Source organism: Talpa europaea (assembly GCF_964194135.1).
Source record: "Talpa europaea genome assembly, chromosome: 2".
Lineage (NCBI taxonomy): Eukaryota > Metazoa > Chordata > Mammalia > Eulipotyphla > Talpidae > Talpa > Talpa europaea.
Window position 1 is genome coordinate 24,372,293 of NC_140068.1, and position 23,246 is coordinate 24,395,538.

Below are 23,246 nucleotides of genomic sequence, written 5' to 3' on the forward strand. Positions count from 1 at the left end.
TCTTACATATTCTAAAAAAGAAGTATAAATATGAATACTTAATTATTTATTCACCATTTCCCTACTTTCCAAATAAAGCATTATAAGTATCTTCTAACACCATACTTTAAAATAAGGGTTAAATAAACTAAGCCAAGTTAAAAGAAAAAAAAAAAGAGAGAGAGGATGTATGACACAGCTGTTTGCAACTGTGAAGTGTACCAGAATACAAGTTTTGAAAATCCCCTGCTTCCAATGAGCTCATAATGATCTTAAAGGAATGAAAATGCAAGGGAAAAACACAATTAATTAATTCTTGACATTGGCAATATAGAAAATGAAATCAACTTTCCTTGATATGCTTTTATCATTAACATTATCATGCTTATATCAACCTAATCACATTTTCTAATGATATATTTTCCAGAAATAATTAAAATTAATGGTCATTTTCCATGTATTAGGGCTCTATGGTTGGGTTCAGTGAAGCTTCAGATTTATTCTATTAAGGATGACAAATTCCATCTTAAGGTTGTCAATGTGTTATAGAATACTAGAAATTAAATATGGAAGGGATTTATGTGGATTCAAGTCAGTTTGAAAATTTCAGTAAAGGTTTACCCCATGTGACTTCAAAAAAATTCATCAATGAAAGTTCCTTAGACTCAAAACTTCAACAAAAGTTAAAGTTAAAAGCTCTAGGGCATGAAGAAAGCCAACACTGGGAATGTGAAAAACATAGCTTGGGACTCAAAAACCCAAGCTTGAATCCTAACAGTATCATGGCTATACGATGCTGAATAACCTCTTTAATCAACGTGGTCCTCAATTTGCTCTAATTATGTCTGAGAAATTAAAGAGTTTTGACTGTTTTCTCTGTGCTGTCTCTTCAGGCTTTAAAATGTAAAGAGTCTACCAAAGTAGTAACATTTAGAAAAGGACAAAAATATTTAACTAGACATACTTAAATTTCTGGAAGTATTTTCACACACACACACACACACATGGCAGCAGTGGGGGGAGAAAAGGATATTATTTAATAATGCTTTAAAGCCTAAAACAATTAACAACACAAAAAAATCCCTTTTTGATAAATTCCTAAATATGTTACTTGTTTCAAAGACAGAGAAAACCAAGAGCTGGGAGCTAATATTTTCCCCCAATTCTTTATGTAAAGGGTGATACACTCAATCTGATGGAATCTAACAGTCAAGCAATTTACAGCATAAGATTTCAAGATCAACATTCAATCCATGTTCACACCACAAACACCAATTCCTCAAGGCCTCAATTAATTGCCTCAAATTTCAAGTTTTACATTAAGAGATCAAGAACAAAATAACATACATGCAATTCCAACTATTGTGCAAGAAACAATAACTAGGGAAAAATTAGTCTATCATTAAAGCATAAAATAACTATTAAACCAGAATATTCAGTGTAAAATTTACTCCCTTGAAGATCAGCAAATCCACTTAACAGTTTAAGATAATTATATGTAACCTGAAATTACCATTAATGATTCCTGAATACTTCTGCAGAGTAATTTATGCACACTAAGTCTGAATAATCCAAAAAGTAAGCAGATACCATTACAGTGGGTACCACATAAATGCTCAGCAGACGAGCACTGCAGAAAGACCTCTTATCCAGCCATCAGGAACAAGTTACTTAACAAACATTTAAACATCCCTTATGATTTTTCACAAAGGGCTTCAATCACAAATTATTTTCCTAGGATAATATGGAAGTCCTTTAATTTTGAATGACTTTCAAAATCAAAGCTATTAAACAAACAAACAAACTGAGCAAAAAACCTAAGTGTAACTGGGATTCTGGCCAATGAAAACTTCATTTCATGGAAATAAAATAAGAACTCCACCATCTCACCAGGAGGATGGAAACAATCATTCCAGACATGAATCAGTGTGGATATTCAAATCACGGAGTCCTGAAGAAATGGGGAGCCTCAGTGCAGGAGTGAGAAGTAGAAGCAACTGCCTTCGAGGGCCTCAGGAAAGACACTCATGACAAGACAGCTAGAGGGAATAGTACCCCTTTCATCTGAGGAAAGTGCTCTCAAAATGGAATAGGAGAGACTATTTCTTACTGTGAATTTATGAATCTTCAGGCTTACTACTCTATTAATATTTGAAACACTGTTATGACTTTAAATCCAGAGCTGGACATTTAAAAAACCACTGACTATACATGGCAGTTATCAAATACCTACATTTTATAAGATTTATAAAATAAACAGAAAAGTTTCTGAGACAGGGCTATTCTGACAAGGGCTGGTTCAAAGTAAGAATATAAAGCTACCAGGATGAAGACATCCTGAGTAAAATGAAAGACAACCATAATATACTTTTAAATCTTTGTTGAATAAATATTTTAACTTCCTGTACACAACTTTAATCTATTGTTTAATTCTGGGTCAAAATGAAGTAACCCAAATATGCACTCTGTTATATAAAAGGCCCAGAGGATGAAATTACATCTCTCTCTAATAAGGTCTTTGAAATCCTATACTAGAGTAACTTAGCAGCCAAATTATTTTTCTTCTGTTAATGCTGATTGAGCAGTAAATAATAACTAGAGAAAAACAAACATATAAAAAAAAGTGCTTCACACCTTTGCCTGAGCTTTCTAAAATAACCCTGATTTACCTACAACTTTAGTGCAACTTTAAATGCAGTTATTTCGCCAACCTCTCAATAAAGCAATTGAATGCAACAGTTTTTAGAAATTTTCAAGAATTTCTGTAATTCTTAAATGTTAAAAAAAATTATATACAGCAGTACTCAAATTTTAGAGTTGAGGTTGAAATGAATCAAAAAAAAATTCAAAACTAACAAAAGTAAACCCTAGAAATATTACTAGAGAATTGGGGCTACTAGAGGGGGAGGGAGGGAGTGGGAACAAAGGGTGTGAAGGAAACCAATGGTCTGGGGTAAAGGACTATGGGTACTTTGGTGGTGAGAGTGGTATGGTAACATACCTCCGAGAAGGTGTGAATCTATTCCCCTAAATCAGATACAGTGTTGTAAATCAATATCTCCTCAACAAAAATAAAATAAGGATATAATTCTCCATCTTCAAAAAAAAATGTCAAAGCAAAGTGTTGGTGCAATGGCTTTAGCGTAACCCTCTTAGCCTCATTTTTGCATCTGTAAAAATAAAGGGTTCGTATACTATATTCTCTGAAGTTCCTACTACCTATAAAACAAGTCCTCTAGCCCTCTATCAAACATGGTGATTTGAAAGGGGACAGATTGGTCAAGACATTTAATGAGAAAGAAATGTGAATGTGCTTGGGATTGTCTTAAAGATCCTAGTGTAGAAAAACCAGCATAGATTTTAAGCCCTTTTTTAATTAGAAGATCAAAAAACAAATACTATCTATTTTAGAGTCATCAGTCTACCCCTTTTACATCACTCTGGAATGTGATCTTCTTTATTTATTTGTTTGTTTATTTATTTATTTATTTATTTAAATTTTATTTTTATATTCCCCATACAATTACAACCCCCTTATTTTGACACCAACCCCTCCTTTCCCTGCCCCCCCACCCCCCATAGAGTGTCTCTGGTTCATAGTTGTTTGTTGATTTTGATATTTTCTTTCTTATAGTTATTCTTTTTCCTGGTCCCTTATTTAAGTTTTCTAGATTCCTGCTATGAATGAGACCATCCGGTATTTTTCTTTTTCTTTCTGGCTTATTTCGCTGAGCATGATCCCTTCCAGCGCCATCCATGTTGCTGCAAATTGCATGTGTTTATCTTTTTTGAATGCTGAGTAATATTCCATGGTGTATATGGATCACATCTTCTTGATCCAGTCATCTATTTTTGGGCATTTGGGTTGTTTCCAAAGCTTAGCTATTGTAAACAGTGCTGCTATAAACATAGGGGTGCAAGTGCTCTTTGGAATTGATGTTTCTGTGTCCTTTGGGTAAATACCTAGGAGTGGAATTGCTGGATCATATGGAAGCTTTATGTTTAGTAGGTCAAGAAATCTCCACACAGCTCTCCATAGTTGTTGGACCAGTTTGCACTCCCACCAACAGTGCAAGAGAGTTCTTTTTTCTCCACAAGCTCGCCGACATTTGTTGTTGCTAGTTTTTTTAATATGTGCCATTCTCACTGGTGTAAGATGGTATCTCATGGTAGTTTTGATTTGCATTTCCCTGATTACAAGTGATGTTGAACATTTTTTCATATGTCTGTTGGCCTGGAATATGATCTTCTAATTAAAGAAATGTTTACAGAAAAACATGGACACAGGTCAATTTTTTTGTATTTATGTATGAAAACTCAAAACATTTTTAATTTTTTTGTTGATGACATAAGTCAGGGTAGAGGACTGAAAAATAAATAAAACATTTTCCCAGCACATTCATCTAGCAGTCAGACTGCCTGGGTAAAAATCCTGCTCCCCCATCTATTAGCTGGGTAACTTCTTCACCAATAAACTGGGGATAATAGTTCCCATCTCATGGAACCAGCATGAGAATTAAATGAGTTAGTATATATACAGCACATAGGAAGTCCGTGGTATGCAGTAAGGACAATGTGTCACAGTGTACATCTGGGGTTCAGACTCCAGTTCTAATATACTATCCACATGTGTCACCCACAGATGTGCAAAATATTAAAGTTAAACAAAGTAAGAAATATCTATCCTTTCTTTTTTAACAAGTCTGAGGTGTTTTGTTTTGTTTTCCCCGCCCTTCTTCCTACTTGCTATCCTGGCAAGAAGTTTGACATGAACTTCTTAACATATTAACACTTACAAGTTTATTTGCATCCTAAAGTTTAGACAGAGATACTGATCCTTACTCCAAGAACATATGAAATAACAGAAATTTATTTACTTTCAAACTAGTCCCTTTTCAATCTGACTCTAATGTCAAAAGTGACCCAATTATATCTAAATAAATAGGCTCTTCTTTTTTGTTAGATATATTGATGTCCAAAGAAAACAGAGCCAGCTGTTTCTTCCAAACATAATGACAGACATTTTTATTAACCAAAAAAAGTGTTTATTTTCTCTTTTCTCTTAATGGTTTCAGTGCCAAAAAAATAAAAATAAAATAAACTCCCAATGCTAACACAATCTTAAATCCCAGTCATTCTGACCTACTTTGGTAAAGGAAAATTGAAAATGTCTTTAAATAATATATTTACTGACTCCTAGGAGATCAACTATCATTTATTAAAACAATGTCTATTGCTAATGTTCTTCATACTACTTGAGTCCTTAATCCAACCATGTTTCCATCCAACTTGCTAACTTTGTGTGAACAAATGAACTTCCCTTTTAAGTTAGTAAAAGAAAATAAATGCTATCAAGGGAAAGCATCTTGGCACATTCAAGGCCACACAAATATCCTAACATTTCAGGGTCAGAGGGTGTCCACCCTTTCTCATGCCCACTTAATCATCTTCATTCTGACCTCTACCAAGCTGCACCAGCCAACAACTTGAGTCCATTCTTTTAGTCTTTGTCGCCTATTATCAACTACAAAGCAAGTTCTCCTTGTTTGAAAAGGTGCTCCCTTCAATTACTGTTCTGTTTCTCTTTTCAAAGCTCTCTTCTTTAGGGCCTCCCCAGTGGCGCAGCAGTTGAACGCTGGGCTGCGAAGTTGCCCTCAGCCTCTGCAGCGCCGGTTCAATCCCTGGCCACCAGTGAGGGTCCCACATGGCACGCAGACCTCTCCTGCCACGCCTGCTGCTCCCCTCAGCAGTGTACTTCATCAGTCTGCCTGTTCTGTTCCCCGCTCTGGCTCTGGTGAATTCTCTCACCCTCCCGTGCTTCTGACTCTACCCAGTGCTTGTATAAATAAATAAATCTTTAAAAAAAATTGTTTAAAATTCTCTTCTTTAAATTTCTTTAAAATAAAGGCTCCTTTTACATCCTCAACCTCCTCATTGTACCAAACTTCTGAGATGTCTTTTCTTCCCACAACTCTAATGGGAATGTATTCTGAAGCACTGCCAGTGACCTCCTAATCAACAAATGAAACAGCCTTTTTCTCAGTCCCCATTCTGCTTGACCTCTTGAAATGTCAGAGAGTGTTAAGCAGTTCCTCCTGAAATTTTCCTTGGTTGTTCACACTGCAGACAGTATTATTTTGATCTTCCTTTTGGTTCCTTAACTATCTCTTCTCAGTCCCTCCTGATTGTTTTCCTTCTACTACATAAACATAGTATTCTCCTAGGTTTATTCTCATCCCTTTACCCTTTTGCCAGAGGTCATTTCCCCTATATATAGATCCTCAAGAAAAATACTCTTCTGCTCCTCATGGCCATCCCAACAGCTACTCTCTGGCCCAAAAGAGCCTCACCACTTGCTAATTTGTCATGTACTCAAAAATTCTAACTTCAAACATCTTTCTCCTAAGACACTGACACCTGCTCCTGAGTTCACTTTACTGGTTAACTGGAAATGCTATGACAATTCTTGTTTTTCTTTGCTTCATATATCACCACATCCTACTATTAACCCTATTTGGTTAGTTAACAAGTTAAACAAAGCTTCTTTTCAAGTTATTTTCACTGATTTGTTTTCATTCCACTGTCATATTATTAGTTTAAGTCCGGAATTGGCCAAGTATGGTCCTCGGCCTGGCACCTGTCTACAGATATGTTGGAAAGGTCATGCCCAGTCACTTATCTCTGCTGCTCTCACTCTGCAAGAGCAGAAGTGAGTATTGTACAGGACTGAATGGCCTGAAATCCCAAAATTATTTACTGTCTTGCCTTTTGTAGAAAAAGTTTGCAATCCTTGATTTAGACCCCTGACAGTTCACACATAAACTGCTTCAAGGTCCCCTGGTCAGCTTCTATGCTCACCATCACTAATATTTCTATTTCTTAAACTTACAAAAATTTTTTTAAAAATTTAAAAGTTTCTTAAATAGAAACACTTCTATTTCACACCATCACTAATATTTCTACTTTGCATTAGTTTTTCTGTAACATTTTAAAAATACTACCACTTACTCAAGAATTATGTAATTCTTCATTATGTCCAAGACAAAGGTCCAAAAAGATAGGGCAGTATCTTATACGTATTTATAATTCATGTAGTGACATGCAAATATCTAAATGTGGCTATGAAGCTCCTCTCAGTCTGGTCTCAGTACCCTAGCAACACCTCCCACTGCTCTCCGTCTTTATCCCCACAGAGATGCTCATTCAATAATCCTCAACGTATCCACAGTTCCTGGACAGACCTTACTGCATTGTATTTTGCATTTCTGAGTCTTTCTTCCCTCTAGTCACCAGGCTAGGGTTGATGTTCTTGTGTCCATACAAATCCATCCAGCCTTTCAAGGCCTATTTAGGGCATGACTGAGTATACCTGTAATTCCTTTCCTGCCCTTTCTTGAACAGACCTTCCCTGCTGAGAGCAAAGTAATTAATATTTTATACCATTAACTTGGAAATTTTATTTTGCTTTCTTACTTAAATTTTGTTATCACATGTTTGATTTTTCATCCCACTTCTTTCAATAATTTAATATGGGATATTATCAGGATAGTAAATAGGTAAACCTCCTGAAATATTCTACAAGTAGTAAATATATAAACAAGTAACTCAGTGAAAGAAGAAATAATATAGGTCAGTGATTCTTGCCTTCCCCCAAGAAGACATCTGTCCACATCTGGGGATATTTTGGATTGTCACTAAAGGGAGTAGGGGAGGGAGGGAAGTGCTACTGACACCTAGTGGGTAGATATCAGAAATGCTGCCAAACAGGCATCAATGCACATTAATATCCCTCCACCCACTAAAGAAACATCTGGCCCAAAATGTGAATAAATCTGAAGTTGAGAAACCCTGACATAGAGCAATTCTCCTCTAAGTTAGAATGCCTGGAAACATTTTATCTACACACAGGGCGATAAGGAAATAAGAAATAGCATTTGAATATATCAACCTGCTGAAATATTTGTTGGCTTTTTGTTACTTTCATGAAAATGCAAAGTGAATTATGTCTATACAGCTGTACACCGGCTCTTTCTCTCTTGAGAAAGGCGAACACAATAATCAGTAACCCAGATATACCATGTGATTGTTGGAAAACAGATAAAAGCACATGGAAGAAGTCACTAATTGTAACAGCATATAGTTGTATGTCGCAACATATAATTCACCACTTATAGATGTAATGGTAGTAGGAAAAAGTTGCTATTTAAGTGCCCAAAGAGCTTAATCCATTTAATTTGTCTCTACCTTGAGTTACTTTCTTGTTTTCTCCACCACTGCAACAAACACTGGCCTCCTTCTATTTCTTGTGCCAGGCATGCTGGTTTTCACAGGTGCTATTCCTTTTAACCAAAATCCACTTCTCTGATATCCACGTGGTTTGCTCCCTTGCCTCCTTTGAGTCTCCACATATATGCTATCTTCTCAGCAAGGTCTCCAACTACTCTCCAAAAATGCAGCTTTCCCTACTTCCCCCCATAACTTCCTTTCTTCCTCCTGCTTTATCTGGTTTTTCTCCTCGCATTTAGTATTATTTAACATACTATATTTGTTTAATGTTTGCCTCCACCAGCAGAAGAAAAACTCTACGAGAATACTCTGTTCATTTTGTCCACTAATATTTTCACTAATATCATGCTTCAACTATTGCAGTTCATGGGATAAATTAGTAGCCAATTTCCAAATCCTCATTTTAAAACAACTTAAGAATAGAACTTGGCATAACATCTTATAATATTCTATTAAACTAAAATTTAAGGGAGGCAGAAATTACATTTTCCCTTTATTAGTATAGCAAAGTTCTTGACAAAGAATGAGGAACCTTTGTCTAAGTAAATTGGCTGAATTATTATCCAAGTTTCATATACTCTGTAATGGCTGGTGTTCAAATATTTACTATTATGTAGTTGAAGACTGTGGAGCTGATTTCTAATCATGGTGGAATATCAACATTTCTTATCAAGACCCATATTTAAAACTTGATCTTTGTTTAAATAGTTGAAATTAAGTAGAGTTTTAATGCATACTTTAAGACACCAAATACATTGACAGATCTGAAAACCATTTAAGTTGATCAAAACCTGTAAGATAATGTGTTTAGCAGCATGGATCCTGGAATAAGACCACATGAGCTCACAATCCATAAGCACAGTGTTCATTCTGTCATAGCCCTGAGTAAGATCTTCAAGTTCAGCTTCATTGTGCTTTTCACAGAGCTTGTCACAAAGGGCTGTTGTGAGGTTTAATGAAGTAAATCATAAAGCGCAAAGCATAGTGTTTCACAATGAATGTAAATCTTTTCCACCAGTGAATAGCTTCCACTTGTCACATACCTTATAGCAAAATTCTATTACATTCATTTTCCCACTCTACAATATTAAAAAGTTATTTTCATTTTAATTCATGATATAATCATTGCAATATACCACATGTACACTGCAAATTCAGATAATAGACTTTCAGTACCTAAGATAATAGAGGTCTCATGTGCATCTATACTATCTAAATAAAGCACTCAACACTGCTATTACTGATCTAGTCCAGAATCAGCAGGTAGGAGACTCTGGAACTACCCCTACCCTTGCCGTGTCCATGGCAAATTGCACCAATATGATAATGTTATTCTTCAATGAACCAGGAAACAGCTTTAAGTTCTTTCTCAACACAGGCAGCTGTGACCAACTGACCACAGCTGACAGAAGAAAAACATCGTATTTACTCTGTAGATCTTGACAAATGGTATGTAATCACAATTCTCACTCTGTATAATATGGGACTTTTTCTCTTTCTATATCACAGCCATATATGTGTATATATTGTTTCAATAAATTAATGATAATTTTAGAAGGTCATAAGGTAACTCATGGACTCTTATTATTAATTCTCCAAAACTCATGCAAAAATATAGAAATTTATAGTTATAAATTGTTTAAAATGAAAGAATATGATTTAGGGATTAATAAAAGTTAAGATACAGTTCATCTATGTAATTAATAATTTCACAGTACAGGTACTCTGTTTTATTACTGCAGAGTAATGCTGCACATGGCAATTGAGACTTACAGCTATTCTGAAACTGATTCAGCTTCAAGCAGAATTCCACAGAACTCCTAAAGATGTTGTCAAGTTGAATACACCATGAATGGGATATGTAATATTTATTATAAACATGATCTTTTCATTGAAGACCAAATTCTTCCAAACAGATTTATAACTTTAAAAAGAATAATCTGATTTTGCTTACCTCTGAATAAAGTACAATTAAAAGTAAAAGTATGCATGATGTTCAAATGGTTTTTAAAGTAATCAAGGAAAAGAGCAACAGACTAAGATTTGAGGATTTTGAAAATACCTTATTATCAAAATGAAAAACTGACTTACACTTAAATTCACCAAAATAATTCTTTTCCAGCATAGTGTTGATACACTGATAGATATTGGTGATTCTGAAACTCTAAGTCTAGATGAAATTGGATGATGTATTCAACACCATCCAACAGCTAGAAATATGTCCAAAAGGTTTTTAAAGAACAGCACAAACTTTAAAGGTGTGTAGTGGCTATAATCAAAGATATATTTTATATAACTTTTATATTTATCTTTTATATATTTTATAAGTTTATACGGCCAGGGATCTGAGGAATGATCTATAGTCATTTGGTATTCTAAGGAAGAAAAGAAGACAGAAAAGATTATTTTATTAAACTAAGTGCATGATTTTAACAATCATTATGTTAGCAGGTTTGATGCAAGAAAATAAACGCTGTTAATACCTAAAATCATATGTGATTTCTAAAAATACTGCTGAAACATATACTGTATTATATGTAATTGAATGTGAATTAATTTAGACTTCACAAATTGAAATATGACACCAATAATGTAAGTGAACTGATTCAATAACTGCTGAAATATGTAGGAATATTCCCACTTAATGTATAATACTCAGGAATGAAGCTCTACTGTATATCATAACTTATTAATTTTATTTCATTTTATTTAGTAGAAACTAATTTCCCATCATATATCATGTCATATTTAAAATTAATAAATCACACTTCTTTTCAACCCTTCTGGCATGAAATTTATTTACACCAGAAACTCCTTCACTTTGATATGAATGAACTGGATCAAAAAAAATCTGTGAGAATATCCAGCATCACCAAAAAAAGGACTTTAAAATATGTCTACATGTAAAGATAGCTTATGTTATAAAAACAATGAATACCACTCAACATTTACTTCACTATAAGAAATATCTTTCATAGTTTCAAGGGAACTTCAATTATTAATATAGATACCACGTATAATCTAGATTCAGCTATTTCTAGTAATCAGAATATCTGGCCAAACATTTGTAAACTAGAATTGGATCTACTTAAGCTTCTTTCAAACAATTATGACATTTGATTATAGGATTTCAGATAAATATGAAAGTTAAATCTTATGTCCATTGCCTATATCTTAAAATTCTCTAGATCCTCTAAACCAGATTTTACAACATTCAGAAAAACTGCAAAGAAAAACCATTTCAGTATCAAACTTTGTTTTTATCACATGTAGACTAGCATTACATCTTATATGCATTTTTTAAATATAAATGAACCATGAATTATTGAGTCAGTAATATATTCTTAGATTAATATTTTAACATTCTAAAACTAGACAGGCAATTCATTAACTTACCTTACTAACAGCATATAAAAACTTTTGAAGAAAATACTTATTGAATGTCAGCAGAATTCTTCCAAAAAGTAACAATGCAAGATGAACAAGACTGGCTATTACTCCCAAATAGTGTGTAATCTAATTGAGAAGCAAATAGAAGGGTAAGATTTCATTTCTGTAGGGAAAGTTCTGTGAGGGAGATAAAGGCTAAAGAGTTATGGCAGCAAATGGTAGAGTCCCTGAACCAGCAGTGGGGAGGAAGAGGGATCTGAGAGGCTCAGGCAGAGGAAGTGAACCCTAAATTGGATCTTTGAGATTTACAAGTTATCCTGATAGATAGGAAGCTAATCTGGGAAGAGGTTTTAGCACTATCAAAGGCATAGACACCTCAGAAACCCACAAGGTTCAAGAAACCAAAAGAAGTCAAAAATAAGATGAGAGAAATACAGGTAAGCAATTCAGCCTTGTGCACCTTAACTACACGCTTACAACTTTTGAAGGCAAGAAAGGTCTGTAAAGGGTGTTAGGTATTAAGAGTGTGGTGTCCAGATCAGTTATGCATGTAAGAAAGACCACAACCAGGGCAATTTAAAGCAGAAAAATACAGTCAAGTGATAAAACAAAGATCCAAAATGAGGAGCGAAGGGAAACAGTTTTAAGATAATAAAAACTAAGGACAGATAGGTCTTTGTGACAAGAATAAAGGAGGAAAGGATAACTAGCTATTTTTTGACTGAAACTACTTACTAAGACACCCTCCCCTGAAATGGAACGTATTGGGAGGGGAGAAAGGGAGGGGGAAAAAAATGGGAGCTAGGAGAGCGGGTGAGTTCAGTTTTCAGCTGCCAAGTGTGTAGACCTGGACTGTGCTTCCACACAGGGATGTCTGCCAGAAGGTGGTAATGAATCAAACTCATTAAAGAGCACCTGCATATGTCAGGTAATAGTGCAGCAGCCAGCATTCATGAAGCGTTAACTCTAAGTGAGGCATGTGTTGACCCTTCACAAAACTCCTTAAACCACGCCCTCCCCGCCACAGTATAGGGAGTGCTTTATAATTTCCTAATGGTTATGAAGTATTTAAATATTAGGGACATCTGACTTCATAGCCCTTAATCACTATGCTATGTTGTATCATGAAAACATATTAAGATTTTGGGACCAGATACAAATGGGTTCAATTCTAACCTAACAATTTTTTGACCTTGACACGCTAAGCCATAGTTTCCCTGTGTGTAAAATGCTGACTATTACAGAATGAGGATAAGATAAGACAGGAGAGAGTGAATAAAAATGATAAAACGAGTGTACATGTACAATAAATAGCACCTACTTTTAACTATGTCTAGGAAAAGACTTCTGTAAGTAAAATGGCTACATTCTAAGTAAATTCCTTCTTGTCTTATCCTAATCTTTTAATTCTATCCCTTTGTGTTAATAAACATGAAGAATCATTTTTCAAAAAGTTTTGAGATATTAATATATTCTGCAAGATTTAAAGTCATTTAAAGATTGCATTCATATTTTTCTATGGTACTATAGTAATGAATGTCAAAATAAGGAAGCCCCAGCCACAATAAAGGCACGTAGATGTTATGGAATGAGCTTTGGACTTGGAGCCAGAAGATCTGTAGGAAGTGCCAACTTTTAGGCTTACCCGCCATGCCAACATGGGCAAGTCATTTAGCAATCTCACGCATCCCTTTGTACTTGAACAGGATGAACAAACTGATTTATATGCTATTTTAAGTCTAAGAATTCTAAGAAAAAGGAGTTGTGATATTTATAAAATCAAAGCAGCGAAGTCCATTAGCATGTGACACAAATTTCCAACTCCCTGTGGCTTAAGCCAGAAGTACCTGCTCTTATTACCCATAAACCACACCACAAATCAGGTGCTTCCCTTTGACTCTGACCAGGTTATTACCCCCAGGTGGAGCATGGAGTGAGAGGGGAAGAGGAAAAAAAAGAAAAGTGGGGGTATTCTTTTCTTCTCTTTAAATCACTTCCATTCTCATCACAAATTGTACAGGTGCATTTGAGCTGCAGGGTTAGCCTAGATTTTTGGTCCTCAAGCCTGGCTGCATCACCAAGAAGAAGAAAAAATTATGAATAGTGAGTTCCAATACCCTAAACTCTCACAAGGAGGAATACAATCTACAAGTACTGGTTTGAATTTGTAAAAGATGGCACAAAGGATATTGGGTAATAAATTAACTCTAATGCTAAATATAAATATATATTCTTTTAGCCTACACTGCATTGGAAACAAAAGTTCATTTTTTTTTAAGATTTATTTATTTATTTATAAAAGCACTGGCTACAGTAAGAAGCGCAGGAGGCTGAGAGAATTCACCAGAGCTAGGGGGTAGAGCAGAGTAGGCAGAAGGACCGAAGTACACTGCTGAGGGGAGCAGCAGGCGGCAGGAGAGGTCCGCACGCCATGTGGGACCCTTGCCTGGTGGCTGGGGATAGAACTAGCGCTGTAGAGGCTGCGGGCAGCTTCACAACCCAGTGCTCAACCGCTGCGCCACCAGGGAGACCCCAAAAGTTCATTCTTGAGTACACACACATTTGGGGATGATTACATGGATCAACCATCCTGCTTTGGTTGTAGGCTTGGCTTTAGCTCTAAAGTTTCACATCTAGGAAAACCTCAATCTCTAAAAGTAAGAACAGCACTCTAATACACAGAAACGTGCCCGCATGTACACATGCACACACACAAACACACATGCACACACACAAGCACACATGTACACACACACATACATTTTCAAGTAACCCTCAGTGTGTTATAACAAAGTGCAGATTAATAGTACCCCTCTCATGAACCATTTCCATGAACACTTTGTTATTAGTCACATAATGCCATCAGGAACATATATGGCCACACTGACAGACCTCTGATACCAGCAGGATTCATAAATACACAATGACATGGCTGCCCCATCCATACTACACCTAAGATTGATAACCAAAGTTTAAAAAAAAGGAAAATATCATACTTTGAAACCCCTGTCCCCCAATTACTATTTGTCTGCTTTTATAAAAATTCAGGTAACTTTTGAGGAATAACATCTTTAAAATTTGACATTTTTTTTGTAATCTGATGGCTCTGTAATTGCTGCATCTTTCCTATAGTGATGCCATGTGAAATTAAATAAAAAATAATACATAATAAAGTTAAACAATGGCCCTGGTTTATGTAAATTAAAGACTTGAATATCATTTCTTTTAAAGGAAATATATGATACAAAACAAATTAATTTGGAATGGCATGTGTACACCGGAATATAACTTCGTTGTGTTTTTCAAAATTGAATTCATCATAGAAATCTTTTCTAGAATGGCATTATACATTGTCATCAGTTGCCTGATGGAGACATTAGACTTTAAGATCAAGTCTTGATCATACAACTAACGAAGAACAGTATCAATCTGTGTAACACTTGCTTGGTAGGTTCATATGTCTCCTTACTGTGACATCAACAGTCATCAACGGACAGACCAGCTTGAGCTACAGCTGGCAGTACTGTGGGAGCACTGGGGAAATACTCCCCTGACACCAGTTCTACACACTATAGAACTAGTGTCATGGAGATCTACTTGTGAGTTAGAAGAAAAGGCCATCTAAATCCTTTCCATTGGGGAAATGAGAATCTTAGAACGACTGCCACCAACCTGGTGTATTCTTTGCTCTACATAGAGCTTAGCAAAATAACGAAAACCCTGTAGACTTCGGTTACCATCCTTGAAATGAACAGCAGGCATGCTGGTGATATACATTCTTCTATTACACTTTTGACAGCCAATCATATACATACTATCTAAATCCATTTAGAATAAAATCTAATAAAGGAGCTATGTAAATAATTTAGATGGTCTAAAATACTTAGCATAATTTCAACGTCCTAGTCTTTCTATTACTGGCTTTGCAAGCAGAGAATCAAGGGAGGCTTCAAAATGTAGTATGCTTGGCAGAAATTTACAATGGCCTACTTTATGGTCTTCTAAGAGAAAGAAAAAGTCAACTAAAATATTTAACAAAAATTCTCTTTTTACAATATATTCCTTTTAGGATGACTCTGAGCAGTCTTACCACAACATTTTTCAGCAAACTTGAAAATAAATTAAAACTTACTGATTGTTCATTTAAATCCTGGGAGTCTTCCATGTGGTTTTCTGACGTCTCCTGCCACTCCCAAGTAGAAGCAGCTCCCTTCAATTGGAAATGAACTATCTAGAACAAGAGAGTGGAAATAAAAAGGAAAAAAGAAAAAGTTATTTTAATGCATTTCCAGAATGTTCAAACATACTATGGTTCACATGGGAGTTGGTAATCTTTAGAAGATTTATTTTTACAGAACAAAATTCATTAATATTGTTCCCATATTTGATATAAATACTGATGTTAAAACTCACATCATGGGAAAATTGGAATATGTAAACATATTCCATGTAGGACTCCTACAGATAAAGACATCTGTGGGGAACACTGAGACACAGTCTGCAGCAAACAGTTAGAATATTATTTTGTTGAAAGAAGACTGCCATTAAGCAGCTCACAGATTAAACACTGAGTCTGCATGAACTATTCACTTTCTAAAGCACATTAAGTAATTTGAGGAAGTACAAGGTTTATTTTAATGTGACACTTTCTATTACAGGAAAATTTGACTGAATTATCAGATGATGATTTTTTCAGTTTTTTTTTAAAAAGATTTATTTATTTATGCATACAAGAACTGGGATACAGGACAGAGGAGTGTGGGGGGGTGGGGTGGGGGAATGAGAGGATTCACCAGAGACAGAGTGGGGAAACAGAATAGGCTGACTGACTGCAATACACTCCTGAGGGGAGCAGCAGGCAAGGTAGGAGAGATCTGCGCCATGTGGATCACCTCCCTGGCCAGGGATCAGGTGCTGCAGTGACTGCAGAGAGCTTCATAGTGCTTCAACTTAACCCCCTGCACCACCAGGGTGGTAGCATTTTTCAGTTTTTAAGAATACAAGATAGAAGACCAATTTTAAAAAGAGAATGAAAATAAGACTAATATGATAAAGAAGATATTCCAAATAAATAAGTGAAGGACAACTGTCAACAAACTATGTGAGACAATCAATTGACTATTTAGAAAGTTTATCTTTATACTACACAATTTTTACAAGAAAATTAAAGTTTTAAAAAGCTCTAAGAAATACCAGCAATTTTTTTAATTCAAACATAAGGAAGTATTGTATAATAGAAGCAATAGAACACAAAAAAGCAAAACAGTTTGCTGAATCTCCTCACAGACACCAAAAAAAAAAAAAAAATGTTTTCTGTTTTATAGTCTTTTCTACAATAAACCTGTTATTTTTATGATCAGAATAGAAGACATTTTTAAAAATTACAAAGGAGACTTAAAATGTGAAATGTAAGATGTTTTATGCATATGTAAACATAGGAAACAGGCCAAGATTTTTTTTAATCTTAAAGGCAGGTCATAAACTAGTAATGGTAATGTATATGTATGTGATGTGACAGTCTCAGTGAGATCCTGATGAAAAATATTCCCACACTAGAATGTGTCATCTGGAAAAGAAGCACCATTTTAAAGTACATATGAAGTGGAGAGCAGGAAGAGTGAATTCTTAAGCACACTAAAATGTGCTGACTGAATCCAGGAAGGTAAGTATGCAGAGGTTCTAGATTTCAAAATGCCACTTTTTGCTGGGGAGTGCTCCCAAGAAATGGTGACCATAAACGGCCCAACATTTTGCCTTTCAGTTCACACCTCCATCTTTCTTATCTACTTTCTTCTCCCATCTCCTTACCTTCTTTTTTTTTTTTTAAGATTTTTTTTTTTAAGAGGCATGTATTTATTTATTTGTTTGTTTGTTTGTTTGTTTGTTTGTTTGTACATGCACTGGGTATAGTCAGAAACGCAGGAGGGTGAGAGAATTCACCAGAGCCAGAGCGGGGAACAGAGCAGGCAGAAGGACCAAAGTACACTGCTGAGGGGAGCAGCGGGCGGCAGGAGAGGTCTGCGTGCCATGTGGGACCCTCCTCTGGTGGCCGGGGAGCAGCCGGGGATCGAACCGGCACCGCAGAGGCCGCAGGCAGCCTCGCAACCCAGTGCTCAACCGCTGCGCCACCAGGGAGGCCCTCCCATCTCCTTACCTTCTTACAGACTGGTTCCTCCTGGTCTTTCACCCAGACGCTGATTTTTGCTGCTCCCTTACATGTTCCTGCTGTCCTAGCTGACTTCCAGCTCCTAGGCCTTGGGGAAGGCTCCCTTCCCCAATGCCCTGGGGCAACTTTGGCTCTGGGTTGCCTCCGATACTGTGCAAGGATAAATGCAGCCACTTACTACTGAGGTCCACCTGCCAAGACTCTGCAGTCGCCTCAGATCTCCCACCACCCATTCCATCACTTCCTTTACAGCCAATTTCTCCTCAGTACCTGACTAACACACTAGCTCTTTTTTTGAAAGAGACAATCCGATTTCCTTTTCATTCTAACAGATAAATGATAAAAACACTGTCTGAGATGACAAAGACAGGGGACCATAGAATCAGCCACAAAAATAAAACTAAACTTTTCATTTCTAAATAGAATAAAGCACCTCCAAAAGTAAAAGGATGCAACTAATTACTGAGTATTATATATGTAATTATGTTCACTGCAAACAGAAATTGGTAAAATTTAAGGATGTAATAAATGACTAAGAAAGTATATAAAAATAAATCATGTAAGAAAATGTAAATAATAACACAGGAAAAAGTGTTCACTCACAGTTGCCAGAATATGTAAATTTAAGCAAGTATTTATTTTGAATTATTGCATACATATTCAATAATCAAACCATTTTAAATATTGACAATGCCCAATGAATAGAAAGAAAGAGTAAAAATGATGTCCTTACTCCATTGCTAGGAGTAATGTCAAGTTTTCTAATACTTTAAGAAAGCAATCTGCTACTGCATTTTAAAAGTTTTTAAAATTTAACTCCTTTACCCAATAGTAACTTTCATAAGGAATAAACTTCCCTCAAGAGTCACAAGGTATTCACTACAGTGTTATTCATGATAATAGAAGACAGAAAGAGCCTCAACTTTGTTGAGAATTGATTAGGCAAATTATGGTCAATCACTTTAATATAATATATTTTAATGATCAAAAGAGTCATAGTGAAAAATGACATGCAAGACTGAAAATCACTGATTACAATTAAGTGAAATAATAATTAGAACACAGAATTCTAGCCATACTAACACTAATATACAACTAAGTAGCACTAAGTATTTATTGGGATAGTGATAAGAAGGAAACATTTAAAAATGAAAATAATTTGATAAGGACTTATATACTTTGTCTCACAAGCTTTGATTATGGTCTGTGTAAGAAATAACATTTTATTTTTTCTACCAAGTACAGGGGTACAGTGTAAGTAAAACCAAAAGTTTCTAAAGGTTTTTTTGCAAGAATTAAAGCTATAGCAGAGATTAATTTTTTTATATTAGATTATTTTTTATTGTGCTAACACTGGTTCACAACACTTTATGACCTAGGTTTATCAGTTCATACCTTTTCCAATGGGTATGACATCACACCTACCACAAAAGCACCAGTAATTCCCCTCTTCTGGTAATTTCAATTCTGCAGTCATATTTCTAAGATTTGTTTTGCTTTAGTTTTGTCTGTTCCATTGTTCTATTTATATTTCACATATGAGTGAAATCATCCTGTATTTGTTTCTCCTCCTGACTTTTATCAATTAGCATAATCTCCTCCAGTTCCATCCATATTGCTGAAAATGGCAAAATTTCATGAAAAAATGAATTTTCTAAGTGGAAAGTTTCTTCAAGAGACCTGTGGTTTCTTCCACATGGATTAAATTTCAGAACCAGAGTAATCTCTTTGTCACATTTGCTTATCTTTCTTACAGCACCTACAGCAATGCCTGGAAAGTATTAAGTAATTAATAAATAGCAACTGAATTCATGACACAACTAATGGTGGATGAAATTATTCATAATGTATCTGAAAATGGGAATAAAAAATGTAAATAGCCATATAGAGTTTTTTTTTAATTTTTTTCAGTAGATATATATTTTAAGTTCAACTTGATAAATTTCATTCATGACCACAACTATAAAAAATTAAGACAACTAGTTTAGAATATTTACAGAAAGATTTCTGTCTGGAATCTCAATCATAATTTTTGAATAATTTGATTTTGGAAAATTCTGTGTCAAAATGTAGTTATTTTAAGAAAAATTCTGTGTTGTTCCACAATTTGGGGGTATAGAATTGACTTTATTTTACTTTTCACTTCATGTGAGGAGAACAAGAATAGAAACTGGGGGAAATATTATTGGCTAAATTATTGTAACTTTTAGAAAATTGACTAATGAGAATTAGTCCCCCAGGTAGTTCCCTACTTGCCTGATCTAATTATAAAATATGCTTAAAATGAAACTACCAATTAATGCCAATTTAACCTATTATTTATTTATAACATAGCTTTAGTTTCTTAGGGCTGCTGTAAAAATACCACTGCAGATTGGGTGGCTTAGTGCAACAGAAATTTATCCTCTCACAGTTCTGACGGCAAAAGTCCTACAGTAAGGTGCTGGCAGGTCCATGATCCCTCTAGAGACTCTAGAAAAAATGTGTCTTTATCTCTTCCTAGTTTCCGTTGTGAGCCGACAACCCCTGGCATCCTTTGGCTTGTAGATGCATGACTCCAACCTCTACTTCCTTCATCACACACTACTGTGGTGTATCTCCTCACAAGGACTTTCTTTGTGTGTGAGTTCCTGGGTCTAAATTTCCCTGCTCTCATGGTACATCAGTTGTTGGCACAGGGCTCACCCTAAGTCAGTAAGACCTTAGCCTAACTTAATTGCATCCGCAAAGCCCTCTTTCCAAATAAGATCATATTGGCAGGTAAGGTTAGTTAGACTTTGTATCTGATAGGGAAACAATTCAACCTACAACGGTATAGTTATCACACTGAAAAGATGTTTAAGATGTGATCAAGGTTTAAATGTAACTTCTGGAAAGAATACATAAAAAATGAAGGATGTTGATCACTAAGAAAGAAACAGGAATCTTCCACAAGGACCACCATCCCATGGCACTTGCTGATACCTCAAGTAAAATTAAAATTGAGATGTCAGAAAAGATGTTGGAGCAAAAGAGAATGGAGTCAAAAGGAACCTTTTTTGTTAACCACCATTCAGAATATATTTAATGTTCCAGTTGGGGAGCTATTCGCATCAGTGCTCCTTGTTAACATAATACTTTGCTTTATATTTCCTTAAAATTGAGATTAATTGTTACTTAGTTTAACTTTTTTATGGTAACATGAATTTCTTTCTTTGCCAAACACACTAAGGCACTAAAATATTATGAGCCCAGTGATTTTTATATTATCGAACTGAGTAAAACTACCTAGGCTAATTGCAAACACAATATTATTTTACATCATAATTTAAAAACAGTTGTTATGGTAAATCCTTTAACATTCAGTTTTCACAAATACATGAAAAAAAGATGAGAAAATGCTTCGAATCGAGTAAGAGAAGTATTACCTCATAATAAAGACATAAAATTAAGGAATAACAGTAACCTCATGCTGTTTTATGAGGCAATAATCTAGTTCCCAGCTAGATTTCAAGGCCATTGCCTCAGAAAAGGTGAGTTTAAAATGGGAATAAAAGCAACCTTACCCATTCCAAATTAGATTATTTCTCCTGGAGTTAGATTTTCAATATATAAACAATAGATTATATACTTCTCTTTAACTCTGCTCTGGAAGTGAGCTGTAAACTCCTGTGTCTTGGAAAATTAGACTGCAAAGTCAACAATTTTTCTAATCTTAAACATACAAGGAGGCTTGTACATCAAGTTTTAAAAACAATTCTTGGGCCTCCCCGGTGGCGCAGCGGGTTGAACATAGCACTGAGAAGCTGTCTGCAGCCTCCGCAGTGCAGGTTCAGTCCCCGGCCGGCCAGGGAGATACCTACATGGTGCAGCAGACCTCTCCTGTCTCACCTGCTGCTCCCCTCAGCAGTGTCTTCAGTCCATCTGCTTATTCTGTTGCCTGCCCTGTCTCTGGTGAATTCTCTCACCCTCACACGTCTCTGGCCTGTACCCCAGTTCTTGTATAAATAAATCAATCTTAATAAAAACAATTCTTAGCAACAGAGCAAGGTGCTTAAGCTCAGTCCAGTTGTTAGAGACAGCAAAGAAGCCTGAATCTTAAAGAAAGCGAAGATGCTGAAGGAAGTCTGAAGATTTTGTGCAACATAATCCTCTATTTTTCTAATAAAATCTTTAAAAAATCTACATTGTCCTGGCATGCTTTACTCTGGATAAGTAAATGTGAACATGAAGGGGGTTCTCTGTGCCTGGCTGGCGTGGGACGAGGCACCAGCTTCATTCCATCCACAAGTGGCACAGCGTTGCAAGGACCAGTCATCCAGACTCCTGGGCCTTGTCACCGCCCCCTTGCCTGCTCTTCTCCACATTCAGTAAATGACAAAATTCCCATCACACTTCAGAGAGTTCTCTAAAACCCCTCCTTTCTCTTCTCACCGCTGCTACTGTAGTCCAAGCCAGTACTCTCTCTTGCCGAGACTGGAGCTGTGGTTGTGTCCTTTCCTCCAGTCCTGCTCCATGGATCTCTCATTCACAGTGTATCCAGTGATAACTTAAAATATGGATCTAATGGTAGTCTCCTAAAATAATTCCGAGCGTTACCCTATCATTATGATAAACCAGAAATTGTTTATTTGGCCCCAAATGCAGCCGTGCTGGAGTCTAGCAGAGTGTTCCTGTGCTAAAATGTCCTGTGAAGGTGGGCTGTGCTTTTGCTCCCTGGAGCCACTGTCTGGTCAAGTGAGAGCTCAGAGGGAGAGTTCTACCTTCCATCTTTCTCAGTCTGTGTTCCACCGTCCTGGCCATTTCCTTTGCCTATCACTACCATCAAAGTGCCCTGCAGCAAAGGCCGGGAACTGCACCAGAACTCGGCTCTGAGAGTGCACGCGCAGTAGAGGTTATGCTTGCTTCTTGCTACAGAGCAAAGAAAAAAGGAGGGTGACTAAGACTACATCTCCCCACCCACATCCCAAATGTCTTATTGATCCCTAGGGAAATATCTAAAGATTGCAAGCTGTTGTCCAAACTTTTGTTCTGGTAGCCGTGCAGACACTGGGATGGGAACAGAGGCACATGGGGGACATGGACAGTCCTACCCATCACATCTGTGACAGTCTCCTTTTAAACTAGGTGGGGTCTCTGAAGAATTGATGGTTTCCTGAGCCACTCCCTTTCATTCTATCATTCAGAACAGCTAACTGATGTTTTCGACCTTTGGACTTTCAAACTGGAAGTATATTTTCAGAAACATATCATGTAAAAAATTAAGCTTTGAGTGTCTGTGACAATGATCCATATTTACTTTATAACCTATTAGATTCCCCAGGTGGTTTGTAGTTGCTTCAAATTATTTCTAACAATCATTACAATCTTTCCTATTGCTTAGGATGTGGGGAAGAATCAAGCTAGTCCTCCTTCGGTGGCAAATCGCAAGGATATAAAACTTGGG

At 36.1% G+C, this 23,246-nt stretch overlaps 1 protein-coding gene across 7 annotated transcripts in view; it reads right to left on the minus strand.

Annotated features, from left to right (window-relative positions):
• The window catches only part of EYA4 (EYA transcriptional coactivator and phosphatase 4), a gene marked incomplete at both ends in the record, with an annotated part of 218,390 nt that extends 202,570 nt beyond the window's left edge, over positions 1 to 15,820 (minus strand). For all 7 annotated transcript variants that reach the window (XM_084259556.1, XM_084259555.1, XM_084259553.1 and 4 more), the window contains one exon: positions 15,788 to 15,820. In XM_084259556.1, the coding sequence (XP_084115682.1) occupies positions 15,788 to 15,820 (33 nt within the window). The remainder of the gene's footprint in view (positions 1 to 15,787) is intronic.
• Between the last annotated feature and the right edge of the window lie 7,426 nt (positions 15,821 to 23,246).